The sequence below is a fragment of the Branchiostoma belcheri genome, unplaced genomic scaffold, assembly GCF_001625305.1.
Source record: "Branchiostoma belcheri isolate BF01 breed outbred unplaced genomic scaffold, Haploidv18h27 scaffold82, whole genome shotgun sequence".
NCBI classification, from domain to species: Eukaryota; Metazoa; Chordata; class Leptocardii; order Amphioxiformes; family Branchiostomatidae; genus Branchiostoma; species Branchiostoma belcheri.
This window is the reverse complement of record NW_017804487.1, coordinates 985,923-1,002,170: the sequence shown is the minus strand read 5'-3', so window position 1 is coordinate 1,002,170 and position 16,248 is coordinate 985,923. Positions and strand designations below refer to the sequence as shown.

At 43.4% G+C, this 16,248-nt stretch overlaps 2 protein-coding genes across 2 annotated transcripts in view; one reads left to right on the top strand and one right to left on the bottom strand.

The window, feature by feature from the left end:
- The window catches only part of LOC109486694, a 9,323-nt gene extending 8,288 nt beyond the window's left edge, over nucleotides 1-1,035 (top strand). Inside the window, exon 6 of the mRNA XM_019790587.1 lies at nucleotides 560-1,035. Within this exon, the coding sequence (XP_019646146.1) occupies nucleotides 560-941 (382 nt within the window). The 3' untranslated portion in view covers nucleotides 942-1,035. The remainder of the gene's footprint in view (nucleotides 1-559) is intronic.
- Nucleotides 1,036-13,315: 12,280 nt separating this feature from the next.
- The window catches only part of LOC109486646, a 4,301-nt gene continuing 1,368 nt past the window's right edge, over nucleotides 13,316-16,248 (bottom strand). The window contains exons 2-5 of the mRNA XM_019790503.1: nucleotides 14,805-16,056; nucleotides 14,299-14,721; nucleotides 13,703-14,207; nucleotides 13,316-13,439 (exon numbers count right to left, since the gene is read on the bottom strand). Of these exons, the coding sequence (XP_019646062.1) occupies nucleotides 13,316-13,439; nucleotides 13,703-14,207; nucleotides 14,299-14,721; nucleotides 14,805-16,056 (2,304 nt within the window). The remainder of the gene's footprint in view (nucleotides 13,440-13,702; nucleotides 14,208-14,298; nucleotides 14,722-14,804; nucleotides 16,057-16,248) is intronic.

Below are 16,248 nucleotides of genomic sequence, written 5' to 3'. Positions count from 1 at the left end.
GCCCCGCACCAAAAAATCAGTTATTTCCTCAAAAACTCCCGTTTATTCACGTCCAAGCACACAAATTTGTTAAATAATTCTAATCATAGTATTTCCTTGTATTTGCGGAGTTATGTTGCATGTAATCTCAAAACTATTTTACCAATGATCAGCTCAAATCCTGCGTTGTTGAGATGCCTATGCTGTTGAGTATAGAAAGAGGGAATATTTCAACCAAGGAGGTTACTTTCTTGCTTCAATAGAACCTGTATTAATATCGTTAGAATTGTTCATCAAATTTGTGTACCTGCCATACCTGTGGTAGGGTGTAAAATGGTAGACTAACAAAACATAAAGGCAGGAGGGGGGCGAGTTCAACGGAGGCGGGGCGAAATCTCTAGCGATCTCATCCCCACTGAATGGCGAAATCGCTGTGATACCGGCTCCCAATCGTGGCTGGCTATTGGTCATGGTACGACAATAGGGAACCGGTCGTAACTACGGGGGATGACACCCAGGTTACTCTGATCTGCCTTCACGGTTGTATTTTAGGCTGATGTTAGTCACTTATTACATACAGGATTGAGCGACGTAAACAGGAAGGCCCTCAGGGGAAACAGCGTACAGCTATGACCATCGTCACCGTTTGCCTGGCGCTTCTGATTCTGGTCTGGCCCCTGTTCTGGCTCGACGACCTGCCAGGCATCAGCTTGAAGCCGGTCAGCAAGAACGGAAATGGCCAAACTACATCAACATCTGATTCATCAAACGTCTTTAACAAGTACGGACCCACCATCACCGTCCTGGGAGAGACCATCTTTGGTCTCGCGCTGATGTTCACTGTCTGCTGGCTCCGCCAGGAGGCGCTGTTCCGGCGGCTGCGGGAGGACCTGCTGGCCGACCTGGACCTCCTCATGCAGCCCGCCAAGAAGATTGTCAAGAAGAGGGTGGCCCAAGTTTGAAATTTCCCGCGGCATCCAATGCGAATTCGGGGCAGCAAAACTGGAACTATTCTGAATAAGGCAATCTTTGTGATATTCACACATACTGCTTCGCATTGGCACATTTGAGTCAGTACTCATTTTCATAGATTGGGCTTTTAAAACTGCAGAAACAAGGCCCAAGATGAGTCCTTTATTTTATGGGTGGTACCCTAAAAATCAGCCCAGGGCCCTTCCAGTATCCATTTACCGTCAAAAATTTGGGAATTTTTGCTCCACTAGGGTCAATATACATTTGGATAGTGTGGTTTTAACTCAGTAGGTAGATAAATGGCTAGAATATTGGCTTTGAAAAAAACGGGTTTCCATGCCCTAAAAACTGCACTGGATGCCTTTAACTCATACAATTCAATTTCAGGGCGGTAAAAAAATGAAGAAATATGTTTAAATATTAACATCTACTGCCATTTCTTGGAACATTTTTGTCACAATTTCATGCCTAGTAATAATATACATGTAACTGTTTTTGGCTGTAAATGAGCAGTGGATTACCTCTAAACTATAATATTGAATTGACAGACCAAATCAGTCTATGTCTCTGTAGAGTTCTGTCTATCGTATGTTGCCCCCTGACGAAATGGGCAAAGAAGTCTGGTGCCATGTCGGAACGTGGATGGCAGATAAATATGAAGAGGGGAGACAAGACATGGCTCTGATGTATTGTTTCGCTTTTACTTTGATGCAGTGATGCATTTCATTCCTTTTATGATTATGTGATGTTCATTTAATCAATACCATTTGTAGAATGATTAAAAACTTTTTAAGTTTAAAATATATGTTGTAATAGTTGACAGTAAGCATAGCACAATGTAGGTATCATTTCTTGTTTAACAAAGTTTATGATGTCGAAATTTGAGAATGTAGGAACCTTGTTTTTTGGCCTGCCTTATTTTTTCGCGCTATCGCATTAGATTTCGAGTCTGCGGAGGATGTCATCTCTAAATTTACTTCCTGTTGCTTAAGTATGGACGTCTCCTTGGCACTGAACTCACCATCAGTTCCATGTATTGTAGTCGTTTTGTTTGACACAACAGAACACATGTGGAAAAGTGATGGATAGATATGTTTTAGTACATATATACAGTGTATAGTATATAGAAGCCTGTATATCTTTACCAGTTATTTCATCAACACTTTTTATCACTAACTGGTAAGGCTTGGAAATGTTTATATCTCGACAAGAGAACATATGTCACGTCTTGTCTGAGGTTCAAGAAACCTGAAGTATGGTCCTGTCCTGATCCTGAGAACAGGGTGCAAATCGGTCAATAGAGGCCGCTGCTGCACAATGCTGCTCACGGCATGGCATGGAGGAAAGCTTAAATTAAATGTGCTCATTTCTTCTGGAATAAGCGTCCCCGGTTTTGTTATTGTTATGACGTTCTAATCGGAATTCCAAAATATTTCTAAATGTTTGTAACAATACCGCTATTTTTAACCGGTCATCGGGCTAGGAAGGAAGCACTTCACACACCCCTTACAAAATACAAGGTGCTTTATTTTCAATTGAGATCACGCAGACCTTAGCAAGGCATTGAGGTTCAAGCACGTTTACCACATGCAGAGACAAGCTGAAGCCTTGCGCACCAAAGTAGCTACCACCCTGAAAGTCTCCAAACCCCCTGCTAGTAACATCACACGGGAAGAAAATTATGCACTGCTCTGAAAGATTACACCAATCAAGACATATTGGCTTTTTGGCAAATCGTTCCTTTGATCTCAGTTTCAGCAATAATTTAAAAGACGAAAAAATGTTGTTGTCTTAATCATTATTGTCGGTCATTGTCTTTTTATCTAATGATATTGTCTGATTTCTCCAATGCAAATCAGCACATGAAACAATGTATATTCAATTGTTTCATAATCAAGTAAAACTTACCGGACCGGTTTTATCCACCCACTCAGTATATCAACGCGTCCCTGACTGCTCTGTTTCTGTCAGTACTGACTGTAGAGTTGTGAGGATCTGTGTCGTCGTGAAAAAATCGTGCAGTACTTTGGAGCTCCTGTGCATCTTCAAGTTGGTAAGTGTCGAATTTTCAGTACTAGTATTTTCTTGACTACCATGTGGCATCTATCTGTAGGCTCCATTTTAAATCTGTGGGTGAATGACTTTATTTGTTCCTTCATTTAGACTATTACGTTTTTATTACTACTGTTTCTGCTAAACTGGTCTTTTGAATCATTAGCATGCCAAGCCATGCATTTTAAGTTGATGCGTCAGTATGAAACCAGAATCAGAAGATGTTGTTAACTTGTAAGTTGATGGTGTTGTAGCTAGGTACTAGAAGGTTTGATTGTTTGTAGGTTTTCATGTTTCCTATGTTAGCTCTTGTTCGTATTTTATCCCTCAAATATAATTATCTGTGCAAAATCGGAGCACCCTTAGGTACCCATTTGTTCGCTAATCAAAATCAAATCTCTGATGTTGAATTTTATATTATTCCTGTAGGTGTGATCAACATGTCGACAGCTGAATTCCACATGAAAAAAGAGGAGGGAACTGGCGCGGAGGGCAGGATTATATGCGCATCCACAAGTGTGGCGAGTGTGGCAAGGAGTTCTGTTACCTGAGTCGCCTGAAGCGACACATGCGGACTCACACAGGGGAGAAACCTTACCGGTGTGAGAAATGTGACAAAACCTTCAGCCATCTTTTGAGTCTAACGGCTCACATGCGGACTCACACCGGTGAGAAACCGTACAAGTGTGAGGAGTGCAGCCGGTCGTTCAGTGAGCTGGGTAGTCTGAACAGACACATGCGGACACTGGTGAGAAACCCTACAGATGTGAAGAGTGTGGCGGACAGTTCAGTCAGCTGGGTAGTCTGAGGACACACATGCGGACTCACACGGGTGAGAAACCGTACAGGTGTGAAGAGTGCAGTAAACAGTTCACTGACGTGCGTAATATGAGGAGACACATGCGGACTCACACGGGTGAGAAACCGTACACGTGTGAGGAGTGCAGCCGCCCGTTCAGTGCACTGTCAGATCTAAAGAGACACATACGGACTCACACCGGTGAGAAACCGTACAGATGTGGAGAGTGTGGCAGCCAGTTCACCAGACGAAGCCATTTAATGAAACATGTGCAGGCTCACAGAGTCTAAAGAAACCGTACATGTCGTAAAAATGCAACAAGAAACTTTCGTCAGAGTGCCAACTCACACCAGAGAAAGCCAACCTATGTCTGTAAAGGTTACTGTTTGATCTCATTGTGTTATTCTTTTGCCAACGAAACAGTTTTTTTTTTATCAGTAGTGTAGTGAACGACCCCTCTGTAAAGTTAAAAATAGCTGTGATTTTATATGACGGTCGATGTATGCTCCGTAGCCTGTTGATTAAATCTAGAAGCCGTGTGTAAAACCAGCAGTGTAGTATTGAGACAATAGTTACATGGTAGGCCACGTTTTGTTTTACTTCAAGGTGTCATTATCTGTCTGTTAGACAACTTAGTCAACTACATTTTGTATGGAAATCAGAATGGTAAATGACTGGGCCAGGTCGATAGACGACCCTGACATCTCCTGCACAGCAGTCGTCTTTCTCGATGTAAGACGGGCCTTCGATACAGTCTGGCACCAGGGGTTGACATACAAGCTGACCCGCTACGGTGTGGGAGGGCCCCTACTGCACTGGTTCGACAGCTACTTGACAGGAAGACAACAAAGAGTCGTTATAAACGGTATCACCTCATCCTGGGGGAAAACAGCAGCAGGTGTCCCCCAAGGCAGCATACTCGGACCTCTGTTATTTCTCGTGTACTTAAACGATCTGATGAGTCTCCCGTGTAGGTCAGCGTTAAATTGCTTTGCTGATGACACATCTTTGTATAATTCAGCTAAGACATCTCAGGAAGTGGCAGTTTCAATCAATGCTGATTTACAACTGGTGTCAACTTGGTTTTCGGATTGGGGCCTTACACTCCACCCTGATAAGTGTAAGGTGGTCTGCGTCAAATCTGGCCGAAAAAACGCCCTGCTGCCGCCTATCTACTTACATGGGAAGTTAGTGGAGCAAGTGTCCTCATATAGCCACCTGGGTGTAACCATCCACCAGACTCTCACATGGACAGAACACGTACAAGTGACAACAAGCAAAAGTAGGAAAGTACTAGGTGTCCTGCGCAAGGTTATGGGCAAACTGGGTAGGCAAGCGCTGGAGACAGCATACTTTGCCCTAGTACGACCTAAGCTGGAGTACGCTGCAGCGCTCCTGGGAGACCTAAACAACACAGCAAGCAAGATGCTGGAACAGGTTCAATACCATGCCTGTTGTCTCGTCACAGGGGCGATGAAGGGTACACCTTACTCAAACCTACTGCAGGAGCTAGAATGGGATACTTTATCCTCTAGACGACAATACAACTCACTCACCATCATGTACAGGATGACGAAAGGCCTCGTACCTCCACACCTACAGTCGCTTACTCCACCAACAAGGGGCTCCCAGTTTACACGTATACAACTACGCAACAATACTCACCTTTGTGTTCCTCGCTGTCGGACTCAGGTTTATAAAACCAGCTTTATTCCACATACATCTTCACTTTGGAACCAGCTACCCCAGACAGTCAGAGACGCCAACAACCTTGCTGCTTTCAAGAGAGCGAGTAAAAAGCACCTGTTGACCACGAGGCATCATCAGATGTACCGTACTCTAGGCTCAAGACCGAACAACATACGCACTACCAGGTTACGCGTGGGCTGGTGCCAACTGAACAGTACACTATACAAGATGAAGATCAAGGGCAAAGCATGTGTCTGCGGTTCTTCTTCTGAAACAGTCCAGCACTACTTATTACATTGCCCCCTATACTCTGACCATCGCAGCAGACTTACTGCAGATGTTGAACGACTTGTCCAACAACGTCCCACCGTTTCCCTCCTACTTCAAGGTTCACCAGACCATGACCCTATTATCAATAAGCAACTTTCAGATGCACTTCACACGTTTATAACATCTACAAAAAGATTTACTTCCGGCTGATCCTCTGCTTTTCCATATTGTACTAAGTTCTAGTTTTTACGGTATTTACATGCCTTAGCACCTTTCTAATCCTAGCTATTTTTGTATATAGATGTACATGATTCTTAGCTCTTTCTTGTTATTCAATTGTATTTGCTGTTTGACATGCATATTGTATGTATGTATGTATATTCTATGTATGTGGTCACGCCATCAGCTGATTAGCTGCCTTGTGTCCACATTGTATTGTCCTCGTCGCAATTTCAATAAATAAATAAATAAATAAATACATTTTGTACATGTAGTGTTCTTGTTTAAGTATTTGTAATACATGTTAGTTATTAGTTCATCGAGTGGTTTTTTCCTCAAGTTTTGTAAGCTAGAGGTAGCTGTTAGAGATTTGCCAACTTTTTGCAGCTTAGTTTGAACAATAAAGGGCGTTATTTGTCGTTGTATTTGTTGTTTACCATCGTTTTCTTCCATGTTATATTCTTTTCTCCGCGGATGCTGTCTGATATGGAAATCATCATAGTCATGTAACATGGTGCGTTTACCATCTTGACCAAGCTTGGTGACCCCAAGTCCAACCTTGTGGATGGATTTAGTTGGATTTTCTTGTCTTTCTCTGTCACTTCTACCACGAGTTTTGTGGAGGAGAGATATGATTATAGACAAACATATTATAACGCTTGGAAATGTCAATATCTCGACGAGAGAACACATGTCACGTCTTGTCTGAGGCTCAAGAAAGTTGAAACGTGGTCTTGTCCTTGGTGCTGAACGCGTCACCCAATCAGAGAACAGGGTGCACTTTGCAAGTCGGTCAGTAGAGGCCGCTGCTGCACAGTGCTGTTAATGGTATATTTGCTACATTTTTTTCTGGAATGAGCGTCATTTACCCGGTGTTGCAATTCATTTGGAATATTTATGACGTTCTAATCAGAATGCCAAAATATTTCTAACTATTTGTAACAATGTCGTTATTTTTAACCGGCCATTGGGCTGGGAAGAAAGCATTTCACACACCCCTACAAAATACTGGGTGCTGTACATGTATCCCAGGCATCATGAATAGACTTTCAATTGAGATCACCCAGACCTTAGCAAGGCACCGAGGTTCAAGTTACATGATTGAAGTCCTCACAAATCATTAACATATTCATGAACGGAAATTGTTTTATTGTATTTCGGTGTGCTTAGTCCATGGGTCCTTTCTATTGAGGGCTACCTAAATATTCATATCGTAGACTGCCCTGCTTATCCCCGTAAATAATTTAATCAGGTTGGTAAACGAATAGCAAAGTTCTTTGATCACAACCATTTATTTTGCACGAACCGACGTTTCGATGACCGTCTGTTATCTTCATCTGGTTTGCTGTGCACTGACGCTAGATGTTACTTGGTGCATAGTGCACTAAAGGTGTTACATGGTTCACAGTGCACTGTTACTTGGTTCGGTCATCGAAACGTCGTCTCGTAAAACCCTTGGTACTTCCTCCAAAAAAACCTTTCAGAATCAGTTAGTTTTGTGTAGACCCATTTCTTTAGTATGAATGACTACGGAGGTATGCATAAAAACCTTCTCGTAATACAATCGGAAGGAAATTATTTCATTGTTTTAAGTGCATTAATTGTACCAACCTATGTATCTATATCTTTCTGTATATCCTCTCATCCTGTATCTATATCACCACTGTCTGTCGTGGAATAGATGTGTGATCAACTGCTCTGTAGCCCACTGATGATTATGATCGTCCGGTGTATACGTTTGATGCAATTTTAACCTCATTTCTACCTCCGTGCATGGTGGTTTTGTTCATTGAGTGTCTGCTTGTGTTTTCGTAGTTATTTCCCTAGCTGGGCTTTTAGGGGACACTTTCAAAAAGTGAGGTCAAAGGTCTCATAAAGATCTTCTCATTTCCTGTATTCAACTCCATGCTATATCCTGGGCAGACACCACAGTTGCGTTGCGCAGTAGAGTTTGTAGTTCGATTATAGTTCCTTGTTACCTCCTAGCGCCTGTGTGTCTGTGTGTGTGTGTATGTGTGTGTGTGTGTGTACATGTGTGTTTCCGCACATTTGTAGTCAGCATAACTTCAGAACGCCTTTATGGATTGTAATGATATTTGGTATGCTGGTAAGTCTTAGAAAGACGAAGGTCAAGGTCTAATATGGGCCTCCTGGTGAATGACCTTGGTACTGCAGCAGAACTTCCGGTTTTTGTATCTTTTGTCCTGAACATGGTATGGTCTTGATTTTTAGTGACAGATATCTTATCCTGTCAGGAATAAATGACGTGAGTTTGGTCCCCCTAGCAGCTTGTTCTGGAACTGCAGGTTCGTTTCTGGTAAAAACTTTTAAAGCCAATAAGTCCAGATTGGAGCAACGTATTTTCATCATTTTTGTTATGCCCATAACCCTCTATGGGCAAAGGTAATTGTACTGTCTGCCCACGTCTCTGGCCTTAAGGTAGCCAGTGAGACACAGAACTATGCTAGATTCACGATAATGATGAAAGCAAGAAATCCATAAACTAACAAGCTAACTAAATATTTGTATATGGTTTGATACTTAGGTAATATATATGTATATTATTTGATATATTTAACGATGTGTAAATACTTATTCAATTATCTTATACTTGAAGTCAATTGAAGGTGACAAATTCAGCATGTGGTCTCTTATGATTTTTAATAGCATGAAAATCAGTTCAGTGTGCTTAGACGTAATAGAAGTGAGCAGTAAACATGCGTTTGGCTTCATAGTTGGTACATCTTGTCATCTGACGTTACGGTGAATACGATCGAAGAAGAAACAAAACAGATAGAAATTGGTAGAAGTCACCTTGCAGATTGTCTGTGTGCACAGCTGCATGCACAGGAACACATACTATCATGAACATATACTAATCGTAGTAAAACGTTGAACTTTAGTACAACACACAATTTACAGAGATCAAATTTTCAGCGACCACTGTCGCCTTCATCAGGATAATTAATGACCACTCACTTCACAACGTGATCTCGCGAGAGTTACGGTTACATACACGTGACCTTATTCACACGATACTTTACTGATACTTGATGTGAGCAATTAAGCAAAAGTGCCAGGGAGTTTATATCGTCCACCATCTCTATTAAGTGAAGGCTGAAGTGCTCTGAAAAATATGGCCTCCTTAATGCCTCTTAGAAAGTATTCCTGTTCAGTGTCCAGTATACTAACTTTGTCCAAAGAGACGGCATGGCCCAGTGATTGGAAAAACATACAATAATAGTGGTTCCGTGGAGCCACCAGTCCAATGGAGGTTTACGTTTGTTGTAAAGTTAACTTCGACAAAAAGGATAAGATATATTTTGATAAGGCGGCCAAAAAGAGGACAGCTAGATAAAGTCAAAAAGAAAAGGGACCGTGAACTGTGACATGTCAGAGCCTCAGTATAAGAAGTATCCATTCCTTTGCCTGGAGACTATAGAGTATGTAGATGGCCTTGTAGGTTGTATACTGTTCTCGACATTCCAGTGTGCCGACACCCGTATACGAGATGTGGTAAAAACGTCCTTGCTGCATAACCGGGAGAGCCGCTGTACATGTGTAGTCCCGTATGAGAGAGTTCCAGTCCTTGGGAGTAGATTGCTTACAATGTAGTATGAATATGTATGTAGAGCATACCACATCAACTCTGTGCTTCACGAAAGATACATGCATTGTTGAACATAACTCGTCGTGAGTTGGTTTTCTTCTTAATGCCCACGATCATGATAATGATCATTCTGGCATGCTCATTTACACCTGAGTGAAGTGAGGTCGTGTAAAGGTCACAAGATCGAGGACAAGGTAGAGTTCGAACCCGGGACCTCTTGGTTCCGAGCCGAACACGTTACCGCTTCGCCACACGTCCCGACGTTCAGTTACTGACAGTTTTTCACCAAGTTGTACACGAAAATGTCTTCAGAAGGGACGTAGTTTCTTTACGGGATTACTGTCCTCCTGATCTGGATCGCATGGGTAGACTGGGATTCTCGGGATTTTCCGTAGACATCAGCCATTCAGTCCATCACAATATGCCTGCTGATTTCTTAGGTTCTATGTGGAATTATTGTACATTCAATATGTATGATGAAAGTTGAGTTGAAGCTTAACCCTACCTAGACCGGGCTTTTTTTGACATGGGGGGACCGGGGGGGGTCTTTTGACCCCCCCCTAAGAACTCGCGAACGGTATGTCGTATGACCACCAAATTTTCAGAGAATGGTGTAGTAGTGAAAATTTATCATATCTACAATTTTTATGTCGTTATGACGTAATATGACGTCATTATGACGTCATTAATGTGATTTTATTGGCCAAAACCGTCTTAATAGGTTTTTCCCTGAAAACTAAATGGTTTTCAACATAACTGTACCAAAAGTGTTTATGACAGAATATTGTGGTGTACTAAGTCTTATGTTGCCCATAGCAACACCGGTGACGTCATAAAATGACGTCCCGCATATTTAAGATATCCGCCATCTTGGATCATGAATCTTGAATTTTCAAAAATAGTTCTTTTTCATGATAAAGCCTAAAATACATTGTAAACATACTAAAGACCTTCATTTAAATCTTTTTTGGAAAAAGAAATGGAAGTATTGATGAAATTTTAATGAAAATAACCTATATATACCTGTTCTAATGATATGGTCCGCCATCTTGGATTTTGGCCAATGACGTCATCAAATTAGCATAAATTATGCATATTTAATGATAAAATTTACATACAATTATATGGGATGTTATTAATATTAGAAACCATGAGTAACTTGACATACAAGCCATAAAATTCTATTGTTGAAACAAAAAGTACTAAATTTAGCAAAAAATGCCTGTCAGAAACCCGTTGCCATGGCAACACAAAAAATTATTATTTTATTCCAATGATAAGGAATTGTTGCCAACAATATTTTAGGAAAAGTCACCAAGTTTGGTCGTTCTACGGCTAGCCGTTCAGACGCTAGTTGACATCAAAGTTGCCGCGGGCACTTTTAGCCCCCCCCCGGTCTAGGTAGGGTTAAATGATATCAAGTTTCTGCAACTTGTCCGCAACATGGCGTCATTTTACCCTTGGTTTCAGTACTGTTGGTTTGACAGTCACAGTTCATAGGTTTAATGTTAGAAACTTTTATACTTCGAAGGTCTTTCCCTACAATTGCTTTCACAAATATTATATAATACATATTATAAATACTTCCACCATTGGACTGGTTGCTGCTGTCACGTATCGCCCTACTGCTTGTACATATTTATATCCGGGTGCTACAGGCAATGGAATTTAATTTGGCTCCGGGCGTAAGTAAATGTTTTACATCCAAACACCTGGCAAAAAAAAAACACTAAAAAATCCTGGTAACGTACGCGTTTTTAAAGGTCAGCTTCCGTGTGCATAATCCCTGATTTCATACACTAGAGGACTGTAGAAAAATTTATATTCCTAATGCAACTAAACGAACCATCAATCAAAAAACATATCTGATACATTATTTCTACTGTAACTGAAAAACGACAATAGTTAGTTTCTTTTGTATCCGTCAATTGTCCCTTCATCTTGTTTTGTTGTGACCTGTACTTAGCCAAGTGTGGCAAAAATGTACAATAAAGGTCTTCATTCATTCATTATCGCATCTAGTTAGGTATACAAGTCCTGGCGGTCTGAAAGCCCAACAAGGGGCCAAATCAAAACCTCTCTAACACACCCTCCAACCTAATCTTTACTTAGAATACACACGCACGGTTTGAAAGAAATTACAAAATAATTTAGATACATACATGTAGATGTATCTCTAGCAATTGATGACGCACATGTCTACTGTACTCAAGCTTAATATAAGTGCACATGTTAATCTCCAAGCAGATTTACGGGTGGCATCACAAAAAAAAATGCAAAATGACCTTGTCATGCCACCGCTAAAAGCTGCTTGTTACGTTGATTATTCATCATCAACGTTTTCTTGTGTGTTTCAAGTGCCAGAAACATGTCAAAAATAAAGGCCCATAATACTGGTTCAATGAGCTGTACATGTACACTAATACACAATTCAGAGTTTTTGAGTATTTCTGCCTCAGAAAACAAGAGACTCAAATTGATATCACTTCGACTGCCGAATGTTTTTTTTTCTTGAGACTATGTACATTTTTAGAAAATTTAAATAGTATATCCTTATGTCTTTTTTTCATTAAATGTTACTCAAAGTATACCAGTCAGCAATACGTTCATCAAAAAGTTCAATTTGACAAATTTAAAATTGTTTTTTTCTGTTTTCTCTTGTCATTTTCAGCATAGTGTTTATACTTGAATGTGTGAATAACGCCTAGGAAAATTAATGCTGTTTTTTTTTTCGATTTCAGTCCTGCAAAAGGTACCTTTATCCTTTATACACTGAAAATTATAGTATCTGTTACATGTAAGAAATGTTTCACATAAGATCACATAATCAGCCTGGATATAGAAAAATGTGAAATTATGTGAAACACTTTCACAAAGAATAACATTCTGATCTGTAATGTGAAAAACAATGTGATTTGGACTTCACATAATTTCACATCTAACTCCTTGCAATTTTCGGCTTAAGCCCCTTTATATTCCTTTACATATTTTCACATTTTACATTCACATTTTTTTGGTCACGCTTAAGGGTGGTCTGATTTTACTAAATTGATCGAATCAAATTTTAAAAGGGTCACATAATTTCACATATCACATATAATGCCATTTGACAATTCACATTTTCGAAAAAAATCCCATTTTGTGTTTCTAGTCGGATATTCACATTATATCACTTTTCTTCTAATTTTGCACCATTTTTACAGAATTTTTACATTCATGCACCTGGTAGTGATGATGTTTTGATACGTCCACCTGTTTTACAAAATGTAGCAAAGAAAAAATTGCTTGTGGAAATGCGCTGAATAACGCCCCAGAATTCAGATGTTATATTTAAAATTGTATAGCCTTACCAGGGCTCAATCGTTATGATTTTGTAGAAACACTTGTTGTCTGAAAAATGAAAATTATTTAAAAAATTGACTAAGACAATTTTTGGTGATGATTTATTGTAATATTTCATGAGTAAAATGAGATAAAATGGGCTAAAAGTCACTTTGACGTGCGGTAATTTACATTTCTAATATCTCAAATTTGTGGATGTGAGACAAAAGACATTGTCTTCATTATCAACGTGGTGGTTTGTATCTTTGAAAACGATGTAAGTTTTTTTACCTTTAAAAAGGTTTTAGGTCTGTTTGAAACTAATTTCTGCACTCTGAAATGATAACGTAGGTGGTTAGAATTGTTACGTGATTGGTGGAGGGTGAAGCGTTTTTTTTGTGTCCCTAGGTGTCGGACACTGTGAGGGAGAAGAGGAGGGACGCACGCCGAGGTGTGTTTTGAGTTCCCTCCCCTGGGATCTCCCAAGGCCAGTAGGTGTTAGGTAGTGTGACGGTGGGGAGCAGTGCACGCCGTGGTGTGTTTTTAATTGGTTCCCTCCTCTGGGATCTCCCATGGCCAGTAGGTGTTAGGTAGTGTAACGGTGGGGAGGGCCGAACGTCGTGGTGTGTTTTGGGTTCCTTCCCCGTGGATCTCCCATGGCCAGTAGGTGTTAGGTAGTGTGACGGTGGGGAGTGGAGCACGCCGTGGTGTGTTACGGGTTCCCTCCCCTGGGATCTCCCATGGCCAGTACGGTGTTAGGTAGTGTGACGGTGGAGAGGGGAGCACGCCGTGGTGTGTTACGCGTTCCCTCCCCTGGGATCTCCCAAGGCCAGTAGGTGTTAGGTAGTGTGACGGTGGGGAGAGACGCACGCCGTGGTGTGTTACGGGTTCCCTCTCCTGGGATCTCCCAAAGCCAGTAGGTGTTAGGTAGTGTGACGGCGGGGAGGGGAGCACGCCGTGGTGTGTTACGTGTTCCCTCCCCTGGGATCTCCCATGGCCAGTAGGTGTTAGGTAGTGTGACGATGGAGAGGGCCGAACGCCGTGATGTGTTACGGGTTACCTCCCCGTGGATCTCCCATGGCCAGTAGGTGTTAGGTAGTGTGACGGTGGGGAGGGACGCACGCCGTGGTGTGTTACGTGTTCCCTCCCCTGGGATCTCCCATGGCCAGTAGGTGTTAGGTAGTGTGACGGTGGGGAGAGAGGCACGCCGTTGTGTGTTATGTGTTCCCTCCCCTGGGATCTCCCAAGGCCGGTAAGTGTTAGGTAGTGTGACGGTGGGGAGGGGAGCACGCCGTGGTGTGTTACGTGTTCCCTCCCCTGGGATCTCCCAAGGCCAGTAAGTGTTAGGTAGTGTGACGGTGGGGAGAGAGGCACGCCGTTGTGTGATATGTGTTCCCTCCCCGTGGGATCTCCCATGGCCAGTAAGTGTTAGGTAGTGTGACGGTGGGGAGGGACGCACGCCGTGGTGTGTTAGGTGTTCCCTCCCCTGGGATCTCCCAAGGCCAGTAGGTGTTAGGTAGTGTGACGGTGGGGAGAGACGCACGCCGTGGTGTGTTACAGGTTCCCTCTCCTGGGATCTCCCATGGCCAGTAGGTGTTAGGTAGTGTGACGGTGGAGAGGGGAGCACGCCGTGGTGTGTTACGCGTTCCCTCCCCTGGGATCTCCCAAGGCCAGTAGGTGTTAGGTAGTGTGACGGTGGGGAGAGAGGCACGCCGTGGTGTGATATGTGTTCCCTCCCCTGGGATCTCCCAAGGCCAGTAAGTGTTAGGTAGTGTGACGGTGGGGAGGGACGCACGCCGTGGTGTGTTACGTGTTCCCTCCCTGGGATCTCCCAAGGCCAGTAGGTGTTAGGTAGTGTGACGGTGGGGAGAGAGGCTCGCCGTTGTGTGATATGTGTTCCCTCCCCGTGGATCTCCCAAGGCCAGTAAGTGTTAGGTAGTGTGACGGTGGGGAGGGACACCCGCCGTGGTGTGATACGGGAACCGCCCCCTGGGATCTCCCAAGGCCAATGGCCACCAGGCTGAGGGTGTGTGAGGAAGGCGATATGGGCCTCTGTGACCTCCTGACCTCTTGACAGAATCGCATCTGTGACGTGGACGAACGTCTTCAAACTTTGGTGGGTAGAATGGGATACCAAACCTGTCCTCAGATTTCTACGGGCTCTTATGTCCTGGGCATCGAGGGTCTTTCTATATAAGGTATTGTGCTGGGCGTTGGTCTGTTCAGCTGATCCATATGCGGGTATGGATCTTCCAGACAGGTGTCTGTTGGAAGCAGTTGTGACATCCCGGAAGGCCCGTCGAACCTGTCCTCTGTTTGTGACAACATGAAGCGAAGCTTGTGCAGCGTCAGCGTAGAAAGGCATGGGGCCGCTCTCCTCGTCGTCTGGGATCTCACTGTAGGTATGGTGTGAGACAGGCAGGGGGCGCTGTGTAGCGGCTCCGTGTTCTGGCATCTCCCAGGCTGTGCTCGGGAGAGCCGGCAGGGGGCGCTGGGCAGCGGCCATGTGATCAGGGATCTGATTGTAGGTGGGCTCAATGGAGAAGAGAACAACCGGCAATGACCTACAGGACGCCGAATCGTCTGCGGCGCTCTCGCGAGTGCACGCAGGAACTGACGCAGACCGGACCACACTGGGGAGTGCGCCTTCTGGGATCTCGCAGTACACGTGCGGCAGGCCAGGCAGAGGTCTATGGGCCAAGGCTACGTCATCTGGGATCTGGCTGTAAGTAGGTTCGATGGAATGCAGGACAGCGGGCAATGACCTACAGGAAACTGCGTCATCCGACGCCATCTTGCCTGAACGTGCAGGGAGGGAAGCAGACCTCAGCAAGCCGGGGAAGGTAACCCCAGGCGGGATGGTCCAAACGTGTGCATCGTCACTGTCCATCTCATCCTCGCTTGTCCCTGTGGAGCACAACTTCAAAACCAACACTACAAGGGACGACAAGACCAGGCCGACTACTGCCGAAACAACGACAACAGATATGAGAACATGATCTGTTGCCGGAGGCACCTCTGGTCCAGGTCCAGGTTCAGTTGTCTCCTGCAGTGTAGAGGTGCCTACCATTTCTGAAGATGTGTAGTCTTTCCCTGTATGTTCAGTGTAGTGTGTTAGGCTGATGGAGTGGTCAGTGTTTGTTCTGTGAGTGGTTGCCGTTGTCTGACGTTGGTTCTGGGAAGTGGTGAAGAACAGTGCTGTGTGTTCATCCTTGGTGAGCAGAATGCAGGTGATGTTCTTTGCATTGTCATGTTTGGCGTTTGTATGGGGCGTGGGTGTTTGACTGTACCCAGACTCTGTGGTGGTGAGTGTGTTCGTGTCTTGTGTCTGGGCAAA